This window comes from Mustela putorius, unplaced genomic scaffold, assembly GCF_011764305.1.
Source record: "Mustela putorius furo isolate JIRA1106 unplaced genomic scaffold, ASM1176430v1.1 tig00000095_pilon_pilon_pilon, whole genome shotgun sequence".
NCBI lineage: Eukaryota > Metazoa > Chordata > Mammalia > Carnivora > Mustelidae > Mustela > Mustela putorius.
The window spans coordinates 36305716-36320115 of record NW_025421280.1 but is presented as its reverse complement, the minus strand read 5'-3'; the positions used below and the strand labels follow the sequence as shown (position 1 = coordinate 36320115).

The following is a 14400-nucleotide window of genomic DNA, read 5'->3' as shown; positions in this document are numbered from 1 at the left end:
CCTTTCCACCCGGTTAACTCCAGCTCACCCTGCAGCCAGGGTCCCCTCCGTGCAGAAGCCCCCTCGGAAGCCTCCGACCAGGAGAAGGTCCTCCCGCCGCTCGCTCACTCGCGGGTGCCTGGAGGCTTCGCCGCCGTCTGCGGGCGCCACGCCCGGGAGCAAACGCGTGCGGGAGATTCCGGGACCGACGCGCTCCTCCCCGCACGTGGCCGCTAGGGGGCGCCGCGCCTCGCCAGCCTCCAGGCGCGATGCCGCGTCCCGCCCGGGCGCAGGGATACCCGGGTCCTGGGGCCTCCCTGCCAGCCTCCCCGGGTGGGCCTCGGCCTCCTCCGCGCTACGTGGCGCGGCAGGTGACAACCTGTCCGAAATGCCACTTCCTAAACGTCCGGGGGAGACCAGGACACGGACCAACACTTGATGAATCCTATGGGAGCCGGGCACTGCGGCGAGGGCCCGCACCCCATTTTATAAGAACGTGGGGTCCCAGAAGTAGCAGAGCTGGGCGGGGGGGCATTAAATCCTGAGCTGACACCCCATGTCTGGGAGGTAACAGCTGTCCCTGCTTCCTGGGAACTTCCACTCGTGATGTGTCCCCCCCCCCACCTGCCTCCCATGACGGACCCACGTGGCTCCCCACTGGCCTTTCTAGGGAGAAGACCGGCAGATGGCAGAGGCGGCTCTGGAAGAGGGGGTTTGCTTAGGGACGCCTGAGCAGACGCACATCTGAAGTGGTTTTGAAGAGACCTGAGCAGCCCAAATGCTTCCCCGCAGCCGCCTGACCTGGGTGCTGTGTGCCGCAGCCCCTGTCCAGGCAGTTGGAGAAAGGGCCTTTCCGGGGCCTGGCGGCTGCTGCCATCAGTCCTCAACCTCTCCCTTCAGGCAGGCTCAGAGCCCCAAACAGCCAGCGCCCTCAGCCCCGCCACTGCCGGCTGGAGCCCTCTCCCCGCCCCTGGCCCGGCTTCCCTCCCTTGTAGCAGTGGCCCCTCCCGCTAAAGGAAGTGGGACGGGGGCTGTTCTAAGAGGAACTAGGGCTGGGAGTCTGGTGCAGGAGCAGGACCAGGGCCATGCCCGAGCCGCCCCCCGGAGCACCCTGAGCCTCTACCCCCGCCACGACTCATCCAGTCCCTCCCCAGAGGCCTGACAGGACACCCCCCCCAACCATGGTAAGTCCTTGAAGGGCGGGCCCTGCAGTGCAAGAGTGGGGGTGGGGCGCCAGCCCAAGGTTGGGGTGCCCTGGACACCACCAACCAGAAGGTGGGGAGGTGGGGAGGGGCCCAGAGGACCCATGGGGGTCCCTCACTACAGCTTCAGGTGCCTCCAGCACCCTTCAGCAAGGACCAAGCTCACATCTGGCAGCACCAGGATGCGGGAATGATGATGGGGGACCAAGGATGGAGCAGGGACTGAAGGACAGAGGATGACCGTGCGGGATCACACGGCATCTGTGGGGACAAGGACAGACTCCCTTCTCAGGGCTTCGGGAACCCATTTCCAGCCCAGCTGGGGTCCCTCATCCTCCCGTGTGGCCTTGGGCAAGTCACTTCCCCTCTCTGGGCCTCAGTTCCCACATATGTCATATTTGGAAGTCCGCTGAGATGTAGAAGGTGTTCGGGGAAACTCTCAGAACTTCAGAGAGCCTGTGGGTTCTGCCGCTCTGAGTCCACAGCTGGGAGCCGAGGCCGGGTTGAATGGGCAATGGGGGGCAGCGATCGTGTCGCGACATCATGCCTGTGTAGGGGTAGTCTGGTCGTAGCAATCACAGAAACGGGGCAAGGTGAGACCCAGCACGGGCACTGGTACCCTTCCGAGCAAGTATGGCAAGGGATAACTGTGGCCAAAGGTGTCCCCCCCGCCCCGGGTGAGGCTGAGATCTGATGATGATTACGGTGAAAAGGGTCAGGAGACTGTCACTGCCATGGGTCTAGACCCAGAAGCATCCACATTAATGTGACACCCACATTAAGAGAGAGCCCGGGCGGGCTCGAAAATTTGCACCCACTGCTCCGTGCATCTGTAAGCCACTTCAGCTTTCATTTTTCGTCAAGGACAGCATGTGGCTGGGACAGTCACAGAGCCCGTGGTGACAATTGCAGTGCTCCCGGCAGTTGCTGCAGGCAGCTGGCCAAGGTGGAGGAGGCAGGAGCTAGACCAACAGGCAGGGATCGGGTTGGGCTGAGAGAGAACCTCTCCTGACTTCGGAAAGCCCAGACAAGCTGGGCATCGCTGGCCAAGGACCTCGCTGGGTAACTCACAAAGCAGACCATCCTCTAGAGCTCCAGGCTTGGGATGGGAATTCTTCGAAGAAGGAGCCAAGCCAGAGGTGCTCAGGAGCTCAGATGGGCAGACTTGGATCAAAAGAACACAGGAAATGATCTGTTACTTGAAAGAAAAGCAGCCCCTCCCCAGGAAGCCATGCGGACTGCTTAGTCAATGTTTTGCTCAGCTGATGGGCTGTACGAGGGGAGATTCTCCCCCAAGAGGACCACGGAGGGGGGAAAAGGGAGCAGACCCCATCCACGAGGCTAATCCTTGCTTCCTGGAGGGATGCCGACTAGTGCCAGGGAGAGCGTGGGAAGATTCAACGGAGCGATGTTCCTAAAGCGCTTTACGGAGCCCCTCTACAGTCCCCATCACCGTGGGTGACGCTCGCTCATTCATTGCTGGAGTTTGCGATGGCGCTGGGCAGAGGTGACTCATTCTCGGTTGGGCTGTTGGGCTGTTGGTGCTGCTGGTGGTGACGGTATTCACGGGCATCTGTTGTTGCAAGTTGGCGGTGACCGTGTTTCTCGGGGGTGTGCCGGTGGTGGTGATGGCTGCTTTCGGTGCCAGCTAGTGCGGAATGTTTGCGGTCGGTGGTGGGTCATTGTCAGGGTGGATCCGCAGAACGATGGCAGTTGGTGGGGGCGGGGGGTGAGGTTAAGGGTGACCGTTTATAAACTACAGACCAAAAAAGCAGGGAGACCTTTGATGTGGCTGCTTGGTCCGCAGCCAGCAGCCGTGGGGATGGACAGAGAAGGCTGTTGGCCAAGAGAGAGTTGGGGCGGACTCTAGAAGGACAGGGGTCCCCACCTGTCCTCTCTAGTCAGGCCAGAACTCTTTCCCCAAGAGAGGGGGGACTTCAAGAGCCTTTGGAGGCAAGGATGCTGTTTGCACAGTGCAGGGATGCAGGCTGCAGCCCCAGAACCCCACTGAGATGGGGGAGGACAGGACCAAGGCTGCAGGGACACACCGGGGTGGGGGCTGGGGGGCAGGAGCTGGGGGCCAGCCCTAGCACTGGCTGCCAGGGCAGCTTCACATCTGCTCCCTGCTTGTGACCACAGCTTGCGGGACCCCAACGAGGAAGGAAGTGGCTGTTTCGTTGTTCTCTCCAGTCTGAGGCTCTTCTCATCAGCACCCAGGAGCAGAAGGCCAGAGCAGCTAGGGCCAATTGCAAAAGCTCCCGCTTCCAGCCCCTCCCCCTGGCCTTGCCCGCTGACCCGTGGGACCAGCCAGCTTAAGGCTACTGCTGCTGGGCATGGCGAGGATGGCTCCGCTTCTGCTTCCCAAGCCTGACCTTGTTGGAGCTGCACGGCTAGCTGCCCCAGGAGGCCTACAGCCCTCAGTGTCCCCATTTTCCCGATGAGGAAATAGCCATCACTGTTTCCAGATGAGGAAATAACCTTCCCTTCCAGGGAGGGTCCGTGAGCTGCTATAAAGCCCAAAAGTGGCAGAGGATGTCAACTCAGTGACCCCTAAGGTCATGCTTTCATCAGCCACCTTGACCTGCAACCTCCTGATCCTCCCTACAAGATGAGGGGCCAAGGGGGATTGGGGGTGCTGACCCCCACATGCCCCAGGCTGCCCATCCTTCCAGCCTCATTTGGATCTGGAATCTCCACCCCCAAAGAAACAGGAAGCTCCCCTCCCCCTCCCTTCTGCCTTAGACTGGGGCGGGGGGGGGGGTCTCTCTGAAGAGTCAAAGTTAGAAGCTACCTCCCACCTCCCACTCTAGCCCTGACTCTCTTTCACAAGAGCCCCATCAGGTTGAGTCATACTTGGCTTGTGGTCAACTGTGACCACAACATCTTCATTGCAACCCCCGCCCCTAAGAAAGGGACTCAGAAATTCAGTTTCAGCTTGATCTAGGAGACTTGGGAGTCGCAGGGAGATGGGTACTCGTGATACAGGACAGGAGACGGCAGTCTCGTCCCCGTGGTAGCGCATTCAGTCCTTCACTCCCTCAACAACCATCCGTCCGCCAGCTCCTATATCTTCTGTCACCGGTCACCTCCACTAAATGCTCTTGGGGCCACCAGCTGCCATTTCCTGAGGCTTCCAGCTCACCTCCTCTCCGCACAGGCTCCCTGACTCCTCTCAGAGAACGAGTAGAGTAGGTTTATTATGGAATCCATTTTACAGATGGGAAAAGAGAGGCTTGGAGAAGTGAGGCGGCCTCCCCAAGACCACAGAGTCAGTCAACTGTCAAGCCGAGCCTCACACCCAGCTGGTCCCATGCCGAAATTCTTCCTGTCCTTCCATACTCTGTACTCCCTTGAGCAACACCCTCTCTCTCTCTACCACAAACAACACATGGTTTTTGTCCTCACAAGGGGCTAGGAGTGGATCTGGAAGTTCCAGGTCCCTCGCTGGCAGGACACAGAGAGACAGAATGGCGGGGGCAGCAAGGGGCAGAGGGCCACTCAGCTGGCTGGGGGAAGCGGAAAGGGACAAGAAGAGGAACCAAGTCCTTGGGGCCAAGAGAACCAGCGAGACGCAGCCTGCTTTGGGACCTCTGACCTCAGAGAAAGGAAGTGGCCTTGAGCTTCGGCCCAGCTTGACGGGCCCAGGAGCGTAGAGACTGGACTGACCCACGGGGAAACTCTAGACAGACCAACCTTGTCTCTGCCCCACCTTCGTCTGATCTGAAGCACCAACCCCAGCCCCCTCTGACCTGGGCAGGGCTAAGGGCGACGGTCTCTACCATCCTCTCCCAGGCCCTCCCTTCCTGCTGTGCAACCTTGGAGAGGACAAAGAACCTCTCTGTGCTGTAGTGTTCTCTTCCACAAAGTGGACCTAGTCACAGTACTGACCTCAGCATGATCAATGAGGTCAGTCGCAGAAGAAGCAGAGACCGCAGTGTGGCACAGGGTCCCTGCCAGGGGGCTGCTACCTATTGTTATGATGGGTGTTGGTTACCATAGTTACCACGGGAAGCCCCGCACCTCAGAGGTCTTCAGAGAGAGGATCCACTTCCTGTCCCCCCCCATCAGCAGCCCCCACTTCCCCACCCGCTGTTGACTCAGAGAAAGAGCAGACCCCCCGCCTGCAGCCCCTGAAGGGTATCACTCCTCTCCCAGATTTCATCCTCTGTTCTCACCAACACGCTCTGGTCTCCCCATCTTAAGAACAAGAAACCTGCTCCCTGGACCCTGCTCTCCCCACAGCATCTGTCCCTCTTCGCCTTCTCAGCTAGACCATCTGAAAGCCATCCTCCCGCCCTGTCTACACCTCCTGACCTCCCAGACTGACTTCTGGATGAGGTCGCCAGGGCTCTCTCCGGGGGTCCCTCTGAGCCTCCGGGGAGCCGGACACCTTCAGTAGCTCGGGGATCCGGTCGATGGCTCCCTGCCTCTCCCAACCGGCCCCTGTCATGTCCGGGTCTCACGGCTCCTGGCTGCCTCCAACTTCCCAGCTGATGCCCTGCTCAGCCTCTACCTTGGACATCCTCTCCAACCCCTGCACCGTGCTGCTCCCACAGCTTTGCCCTCCCCAACCCCCCTCCCACCGCACCCTGGGGTTCTTGGTGCACCCCACCCAGCACCCCCTTCCTGTAACAGACCCCTTGGCAGGCCCCCTGGAACCCCCAAACTGAAATTCACAGACGGTGAAACACACCAACTCCCATTGTTTCAAAAATAATGCGATCTCCTGTAATGCGGAGGAGAAAGTCACTTGGAAGAAAACAGGCACATAAAGATGAAAGTGTTCAGGCCAGTGGCCCACGAACGCCCACCGGAGCCCCCAGGTGCTCACGCCGGGACACGGGAGCATCTCAGGGGGTTGATGCCGAGTGACAGAGGCATCAACCATGCTACTTCCATGAGCAGCGTGAGCTTCCAAAATGCCGAACGAGTCTCAGTACAATCTTAGTAACACTAAAAACTCTCTTGGGTAGTCTGGAACATGGAGTGGGTGTCAGCCGTGCAAAACATACTGTTTTTCTGTATAGACCTAAACTAGAATTTGATCTTAGGTTCCAGCGATTATAAACAGTTTTGTCACTTACATAAGCAGCTGGTGGGGTGGAGTGGGGGCTGCGGTCAGGGTGATCATGTATGGACCAATCTGGCACCTGCAGCCCGCTTGAAAGGCCAGCCAGTCCCCGTCCCCAGACAACCGAAAACGCTGCCACAATTCTTAGAGTGTCCCCAGGAGTCCCACTGAGAATTCCCCAAGCTGCTGACAGTCAAGCCTGAGTTCCTTTGCTCGACATTCAAGGCCCTTAGGGACCTGGCCCAGGTTGACCTCCGCTCCATTCATTCACAGGCCATCCCACTAGCCCACTTGGTCATTCAAATGTGCAGCCGGGCCCTGCCTGACCCCCTGCCCTCGGGACCTTGCACACCCAAGACGCAGCCGACGAGCAGGGTGCCCAGCACGTGGACAGGGCTGCGGTGCAGGGCCCCGGGGGCTGTGAGGGTCCAGAGGAAACCTCCTTCTGGCCTGGGCAGGGGAAGACTTCCTACAGGAAGTGTCACCTGAGCCAAGTGCAAAGGCCGGACTGGCAGGGACCAGGCAGGCAGGGTGTTCCGAGCTGAGACCTGAGCACCGGCAATCACGGGGCGCCGGGGACAGGGACTGAGAGAGTGTCTCCCTGGGGGCCGAAGTTAGCAGCACCCGGGAAAAACCTTTGGTGGAATGGATGGGGGGGAACGTGACAGGAAGCCACAGACGGCTTCTCAGCCCCAGAGCGACGAGACCAGATTTGCCACATGAAAAAACTGCCTGTGACAGCTCAGGCTGGAAGCACGTTGAGGGGGGCAGAGCCCTCACCCCCCTACACGCTCCCTCGTCTGCTCTCGGCTCCTGCTTCTGCGCCTCCACGCTGCCTGGCGTGCCTCTTCTCCCGGCTCTCGACCGAAGCCCTTCTTGGCTTTCGAGTCCCAGCCCAAACACCCCGTGGGTCCCGGCCACTTGCGGGTGTGGACGGAAGAGCCCGGCCTTGGCTGTCAGACGCGAATCCCACACCCTCAGAGACAGCCGAGCTGGGTCTGTAGTCAAGCGTCAAACCCTGCTGGAGCCTCCGCTTCTGTCCCTAAATGTCCCTGAGCCGCTGTAAGGACTGCTGGTGATACGACCTTCACCCCTGGCCCCCCGGCTCCAAGCACTTGGTGAATGTTAATTCTGTCCAGGGCCGCTCCGCCCGGGACCCAACCTCCCAACTCCCTGGGCTGGAGAGGGACGCGGGACCCTCACTCATTTTGGAGTTTGTGCCCCAGAGCAGTTTACTCCTTCCCATTAGCTCCGGAAAGGGAGGCTGCTTCTCCCATTGTACAGATGAGACCACTGAGGCTCAGAGCTGTGTTGGATCACGCCACCTAGATTGGAAGCCAGAGCTATGCCTCACCAAAAACTGGCCTCATTTAACGTCTGTGGGCATTCCTCAATGAACCCCGCTCTGGAATTGCCCAGGGGCCCCAGGAAAGACTGACCTGTCCTCCTGCCTCTGTCCCACGCTGCTCCTCCTGCCCCATGCCTGCCTGCATCCTCTCTGCCCAGCTCACCATGCCTGGAATCTGCGTGGCAGGCACTGGTCAGTTCTCGGGACTGGCCTCTGATTCCCAGCATCCTTTGCTCTGGGGGCGTCCCCCGAAGCTGGGTTTCTTTCTTTGCCCCTGTTCCTCATCCATCCATCAGGTCATCCCTTCTAGAGCTGAGAAGGACTCAGTCCCAGTCCCTGCCCTCCAAGAGCTCCAGGTCTGAGAATGATGGGCTTCCTGGAGGAGGCACGTTGTATATAGGCAGGAGCACGCCTGCCAGGCAAGCTCGGGGCCTCAGACTCCTCCATGGCAGGAGTACACCGAACTGAGAGCGCTTGAGGCAGCCAGTCTGTTTAAGTGTCCGAGGCACCGGATGAGCTGAAAAGTAAGGCTGAAAAGAGAAAACATTCCAGGCAGGCTTCCTGGAGGAGGGGTCTTTTGGAGGAGGAGCCTGTGTCTGAGTCTTCTCCCAGGGGCCTAAGGAAAGTCTAGCCCGATTAAAGAGAAAAAAAAAAAAAAAAAAAAAAAAAACTAAGGGAGAAAATGAGAAGGGAAAGTGGCGGGGGCAGAGGAGCAGGGTAACCGCACAGAGCGCAGAGGTCACAGCCAGGACAGGCTAGGATGCGTGACCCTGAGGGAGGAAGAGAGGAGGAGGAAGGAGACCACCAAGGGGTGGAAAGGTGGGTGGCAGGTCAAATGCCATGGAGAAATCAGGGACGCGGCAGGAGCCCGGGCAGGGAGAGGGGGCTGGAGAAGTGGGGGGCGCAGAGTCCGAAAGAGAAGTGAGAAGAAGGGTGAGTCCACCCCCAAACTAGCCTCCCCCCGACCCCCTTCTCCCCTCCCACAGCCACCAGAGCCCCAGGCACACTCTGTCCCCTTGGGCCTGGCATCACGGTCTCCTGCGTGACAGTGGGACAGTAGGTGGAGGGTTGGGAGGACAGAGCCCCCTCCTCTGGGGCAGGGAGCCCAGACTCCAGCGCACCCACCTCTCCTGGTGTCCCCATGTCGGAGAAGGAGGCTGGCAGGTGGCTGAGGGGAGGCAGACTCGGAAGGCAGTGATGGAGGTGAGCCAGGCTGGGGGGGGGGTTGCTGAGGCACCAGCCCCACCCCCCCCCAAAGCAGCTTACTCCCACCTGGCCACCCCCCACCCCAGGGCAGCAAGGAGCGCTTCCACTGGCAGAGCCACAACGTGAAGCAGAGCGGCGTGGACGACATGGTGCTGCTGCCCCAAATCACCGAGGATGCCATCGTGGGCAACCTGCGCAAACGCTTCATGGACGACTACATCTTTGTACCCCGGGCCGCGGGCAGTGATGGAGACACGGACGGGAGCGCAACCGACCGGTGGAGGGAGGGACAGCTCGGGGCTGAACGCAGGGAAGGGAGAGCACCAGCCGGGAGGAGGGGGAGATGGAGGGACAGCAGGGCTCTGCTCGGGGGCGGCTGGGGTCCTCCCTGCTCCCTCTGTCCTGGGTAGCTCAGCCACAGTACATACCATCTCTCCTTTCTGGACCCAGCCCTGTGTTTTCCCCAGCACATCTGAGCATCTCCATCTCTTGCTCTGAGCAATGGGGCCCTGGAGGTCCCGGGGGATTAGGATTTAGGGGACAGGGGCCCATGAGGAACAAAGCCAGCCAAAACACCGCACAGCCCTTAACGGCACCCCAGACCTACATTGGCTCCGTGCTCATCTCCGTAAACCCCTTCAAGCAGATGCCTTACTTCACTGACCGCGAGATCGACCTCTACCAGGGCGCAGTAAGACCGGGGCCAGGTGGGAGGCATGGCCCCGGGACCCCCAGCCTCCAGCCCTGTGCTAAGAGCTGACCTTCCCCACCAGGCTCAGTACGAGAATCCCCCGCACATCTACGCCCTCACGGACAACATGTATCGCAACATGCTCATCGACTGTGAGAACCAGTGTGTTATCATCAGGTATGGAGAGGGCCCCACGCCCTCCTGCCCAGGCCCCGCAACAGCCTCACCAGCCTAGGGAGCTTTGCTCAGAGTTCCTGCCCCAAACAGAGCCTTACTCTCCCTCTCTGCCCCTGGCCCTGCTTTACTTTCCTCGTCAGCCCCTGACCCATGATATATTTATTCATCCATTCTATTATTGTCCGTCGGTCCGTTCCAAATGTCCACTCGGAGATGGCAGGGATCTTTGTCTTGTTCGCTATTGTTTTCCTAGAACCTGGTATGGCAGTGAATGAAGGAAAGAAGGAAGGAAGGATGAATGAATGAATGAATGAATGAATGATCAGGCACTAGAAAGGGCGCTTACCCTCCCCCCAGCCCTCCCTCCCTGCTGGCTGCTGATCATTCTTTCCTTCATTCACCCCCAGTGGAGAGAGTGGAGCTGGGAAGACCGTGGCAGCCAAATACATCATGGGCTACATCTCCAAGGTGTCTGGCGGGGGCGAGAAGGTCCAGGTGAGAGGAGAACAGAAGGATGGGCTGGGTCCCCCCAGCAGCACGGTAATTAACCCCCACAACCACCTACCTCGCCCTGACCTCTTCCCACCCCCACCTGCCTCTGCCCCCCAGCATGTGAAGGATATCATCCTGCAATCAAACCCACTGCTGGAGGCCTTCGGCAACGCCAAGACCGTGCGCAACAACAATTCCAGCCGCTTTGTGAGTCTGCAGCCCCACACACAAACACAAACACCTGTGTTCCCAGTAGCATAGGAACTTCCTGCTCCTTGGTGGGAGACTCACTTCCTGCTTGTGGGAGACTCACTTCCTGCTTATGGTCCTTCTGAAAAAGATTCCCCCATCAGCTGATCTGTAGAAGCCTTGACTTGTCTGTGTAACATTCTTAAATGTTTTCCTGGCTGCAACCATGCTACCTCCGTTCCTGTTCACAGTTCAGTTCCCAATTTATTCTCTCTTCCATTCTTTTCTTCAACAAATTGTTCTTGGGCTCCTTCTTTGTGTCAGGTGTTAGTGCTGAGCCTAATGGAGACAGAATAGGTCACCAGATCTGGATTTACAGTCTGATTCTGTCACTATTTAGATTTGTAGCTTGGACCAAAAAAAAAAAAAAAAGAATGTTTCAGCAGCTTGAACCTCCTGAGGCTCCTGTTTTCTTATCCATAAAATAGGGATGATGTTAATACCCATCTCGCAGACCTCAGTAATTCCAATATGGTACCTATATATGAAATGATTGAATAAATTCCATACACCAATAAGATGTTTTATTCCCCTAAATATTATTAATTATATTTTTATTTCTAACATGTTGATCAAGTAATTATATTTTAAGTATTTTCCTCAAAACTTTATTCTTAAAAATGTAATGGGGCACCTGGAAGACTCAGTCAGTTGGGTAATCGACTCTTGATTTCAGATTCATGAGTCTGGGCCCTTTCTTGGGCTCCATATTGGATGTGGAGCCTACTTTTAAAAAAATAATTAAAACACAGAAAAATTGGGAGAATGATATAGTGAACACCTGCTGCCCATCTCCAAGAGTTTATCATTAACATTTTGCTCTACTTGCTTTATCATATCTCCATCTGTTCATTTTTTAAAGTAAGCTCCACACCAACTGTGGGGCTTGAACTCACAACCCTGAGATTTAAGTGTCACATGTTCCACCAACTGAGCCAGCAGACGCCCCTACCCATCTTTTTTTTTTTTTTTTTTTTTTTTTTGATGCACTAGAGAGTAAATTGCAGACACCTTACTTTCGGCCTCACCATCACCTTGGCATGTGGATCCTTAATTAAAATCCAATATAAATTTTCATTGCTCTTTCATTTCTTTTAAAGTAAAATTTGCATATAGCAAAACACGTAAATCTCAAGTAAACCATTCACTGAGTTTGGGAAAATGCGTCTGTGCTACCAAAGCCCTATCAATACACAGAACATCACCCTCTCTCCAGAAAGTTCCCTCCCTTTTAAGTCAATCTCTAATCCCACCTCACCCCAGAAGCAAGCACTCCTCTGGATCGTTTCTTTTTTTTTTCCACCATAGATTAGTTTCAGCTGTTCTAGAACTTTATATAAATGGATTCACACAGTATATGTTTTCAAACTACTGATATACACACAAAAACATGGATGAACCTCCAAAACATAATGTTTTATATTATTTTATTATACCAGAGACAAGTGTAGGTCTTGTATTACAGGTGTCTGTGTAGTGGGATGATGTAATGTGTATTGTCATTGCATAACAGTGGCAAAAAGGAACAAGTAAGGGGGCTTCTCTGCCCTCTAAACCAGAGTAGAACCCACATATTGTCAGAGACCAAAGAAGGGACTTGTGGGGCTCTCGCTGTGGGCTTAGGGACAACCTGTGAGAGACAGCCAGGATCACTAAAACCAGCAGCAGTCTGCAGAGACACGGAGGTCTCTGTGTTGTGGTCAAAGGACCAGGAAAGTGGTCAATAAAGAAGAGTTGGGGTCATGTGGGCAAGACGGGGAAAGAGGCCGGGCTCCTAAGACCCATCCTCAATCCCCCCACCACCACTGCACCCCCGGGGACCCTGGGCACCTCACCTGGCTCTCTCGGCTTCAGGGCAAGTACTTTGAGATCCAGTTCAGTCGTGGCGGGGAGCCGGACGGGGGCAAGATCTCCAACTTCCTGCTAGAGAAATCCCGTGTGGTCATGCAGAACGAAAACGAGAGGAACTTCCACATCTACTATCAGGTGCAAGGAAAGGGCCGTGAGGCTGGAGCCGAGGGAGAGCCAAGGGGAGACGGTGGGAGGGTGAGTGTCCAGGAGGCTAGGACAGTGAGGACGGGGGGGATCACAGGGGCGATGCTGGTCCAACGCCAGATGCATGAACATTGCTCGCCCTCCAGCTGCTGGAAGGAGCCTCCCAGGAGCAGCGACAAAACCTGGGCCTCATGACCCCCGACTACTATTACTACCTCCAATCGGACACCTACAAGGTGGATGGCACCGACGACCGGAGTGACTTCAACGAGACTTTGGTGAGCCACGATCCCTACTCTAGAAAGCCAAGGCCAGGAGAGGGGCTGGAACTTGCCTCGGGTCACACAGCAAGTGGGTGAAACAGGCAAGACAGGGCTCCGGGTGTCCTGACTCCCTGCGTCCGTGCTGCAGTCCCAGAGCCTAACTCAGGAGGGCAGGACGGAGGTGGCGATCCGTGGTACAGGTTCTGCCCCTGTTGTGCCTGCAGAATGCCATGCAGGTCATCGGGATCCCGCCCAACGTCCAGCAGCTGGTCCTGCAGCTGGTGGCGGGAATCTTGCACTTGGGAAACATCAGCTTCTGTGAGGATGGGAATTACGCCCGGGTAGAGAGTGTGGACCGTGAGTGTGGGCGCTGGGGACGGCGGGGCGGACGGGTGTGTCCAAACTGCTTCCTCCGCGTGGGGCCCCAGGAGGGTAAGCACCCACGAGGACAGTATCTCCGTCACTGGGCACAAAGGCCCCCCCCTGGGGCCCCAGAGCCTAACTGGCCGCCCTCTTTCCCCCCAACCCTGGCAGTGCTGGCCTTTCCCGCCTACCTGCTGGGCATCGACAGCGGGCGGCTGCAGGAGAAGCTCACCAGCCGTAAGATGGACAGCCGCTGGGGTGGACGCAGCGAGTCCATCGACGTGACCCTCAATGTGGAGCAGGCAGCCTACACCCGCGACGCCCTGGCCAAGGGGCTCTATGCCCGTCTCTTTGACTTTCTTGTGGAGGTGAGAGGGGCCGGGGCCTGGGCCAGGGAACAGGAGAGGCCCTGCCCCAGAGCGCCCTGGGCTTGGACCAGCCAGGTGGGGAAGGCAGACACGGGACGTGTCAAGGTCAAGCACCATGACAATATTGTAGAAGCCAACATTGCAGAACACTTGGCCTCCACCAACTACTGTTGTAAATGTTTTACATGCATCAGTTTAAAGCTTTATAAAGTCCTACAGAGTAGATGCCACCATTGCCCCCATTTAAAGATGGGAATATAGAGCTGCAGAACGTTTAAGAGGCCAAGCGAGCTCCCGAGGTAGGAACCCAGATGTTCTAACACCTGGGATTCTCATACGGGTGACTGGGGGCGGGGGGGTGCAGAGAGTTGGAGAAGGCAAGAGAGGAGCTGGCATCAGAGGACACAGCCTGGGTACGTGGTTAAGAGCACACACAGAGGGGGACACGCTGGCGCTCACCCACCTGGTGAGACTTTGGTGACGCATTTTCCCAAACTCCGTGAATCCCCGTCCACACTGCAGGCCATCAACCGCGCTATGCAGAAGCCCCAGGAGGAGTACAGTATCGGTGTGCTCGACATCTATGGCTTTGAGATCTTCCAGGTACGGCCTCTGTTCCCCAGCCCACACCAGGTGCCTCCCTGAGCCTCCTGGGGTGGCCCCGTGGCCCCAGGAGCCTCCAGCATCAGCCCACTGATGGTGACACCCTTGGCCTCCCTTGACAGAAAAACGGCTTTGAGCAGTTCTGCATCAACTTTGTCAATGAGAAGCTGCAGCAAATCTTTATCGAACTCACCCTGAAAGCTGAGCAGGTAGGCAGGGGGAGCCAGGAGCACAGGGACACTGGAGGTGGGGGCAGGACCAGGAAGTCTGCTGAGCCCCCAGGGGAACCCCCGCCCAGGCTCCCATCCTCACCTCTCTCTGATTTCCTATGGAAGCAGTTCCCTGCCTCTAAAGCTTTGACAAGGGCTAGGGCACAGCCTCCTTTGTCATTCC

The 14400-nt window shown here is 57.2% G+C and overlaps 1 protein-coding gene and 1 long non-coding RNA gene across 5 annotated transcripts in view; one reads left to right on the top strand and one right to left on the bottom strand.

Annotated features, from left to right (window-relative positions):
- The first annotated feature begins 996 nt into the window (after nucleotides 1-996).
- MYO1F (myosin IF) overlaps nucleotides 997-14400 on the top strand; it is a 30798-nt gene continuing 17394 nt past the window's right edge. The window contains exons 1-12 of one of the 3 annotated variants that reach the window (XM_013045292.2): nucleotides 997-1163; nucleotides 8893-9030; nucleotides 9408-9497; nucleotides 9580-9674; nucleotides 10082-10169; nucleotides 10284-10373; nucleotides 12270-12461; nucleotides 12557-12688; nucleotides 12898-13030; nucleotides 13208-13404; nucleotides 13927-14007; nucleotides 14130-14216. In XM_013045292.2, the coding sequence (XP_012900746.1) occupies nucleotides 1161-1163; nucleotides 8893-9030; nucleotides 9408-9497; nucleotides 9580-9674; nucleotides 10082-10169; nucleotides 10284-10373; nucleotides 12270-12461; nucleotides 12557-12688; nucleotides 12898-13030; nucleotides 13208-13404; nucleotides 13927-14007; nucleotides 14130-14216 (1326 nt within the window). In that variant the 5' untranslated portion in view covers nucleotides 997-1160. Of the gene's footprint in view, nucleotides 1164-8694; nucleotides 8804-8892; nucleotides 9031-9407; nucleotides 9498-9579; nucleotides 9675-10081; nucleotides 10170-10283; nucleotides 10374-12269; nucleotides 12462-12556; nucleotides 12689-12897; nucleotides 13031-13207; nucleotides 13405-13926; nucleotides 14008-14129; nucleotides 14217-14400 lie in introns of those variants that run through there. The other 2 variants (XM_013045293.2, XM_013045291.2) reach the window with 2 other exon arrangements.
- On the bottom strand, nucleotides 4361-13353 carry LOC123393427. 2 transcript variants are annotated; one of them, XR_006608205.1, is made up of 4 exons: nucleotides 13228-13353; nucleotides 12251-12891; nucleotides 10458-10694; nucleotides 4361-9930 (listed from the first exon to the last, which is right to left on the bottom strand). It is a non-coding gene; the product is annotated as an uncharacterized LOC123393427 (long non-coding RNA). The 2 variants fall into 2 exon arrangements; XR_006608204.1 differs by lacking the exon at nucleotides 4361-9930 and having other exon boundaries at nucleotides 10368-10694.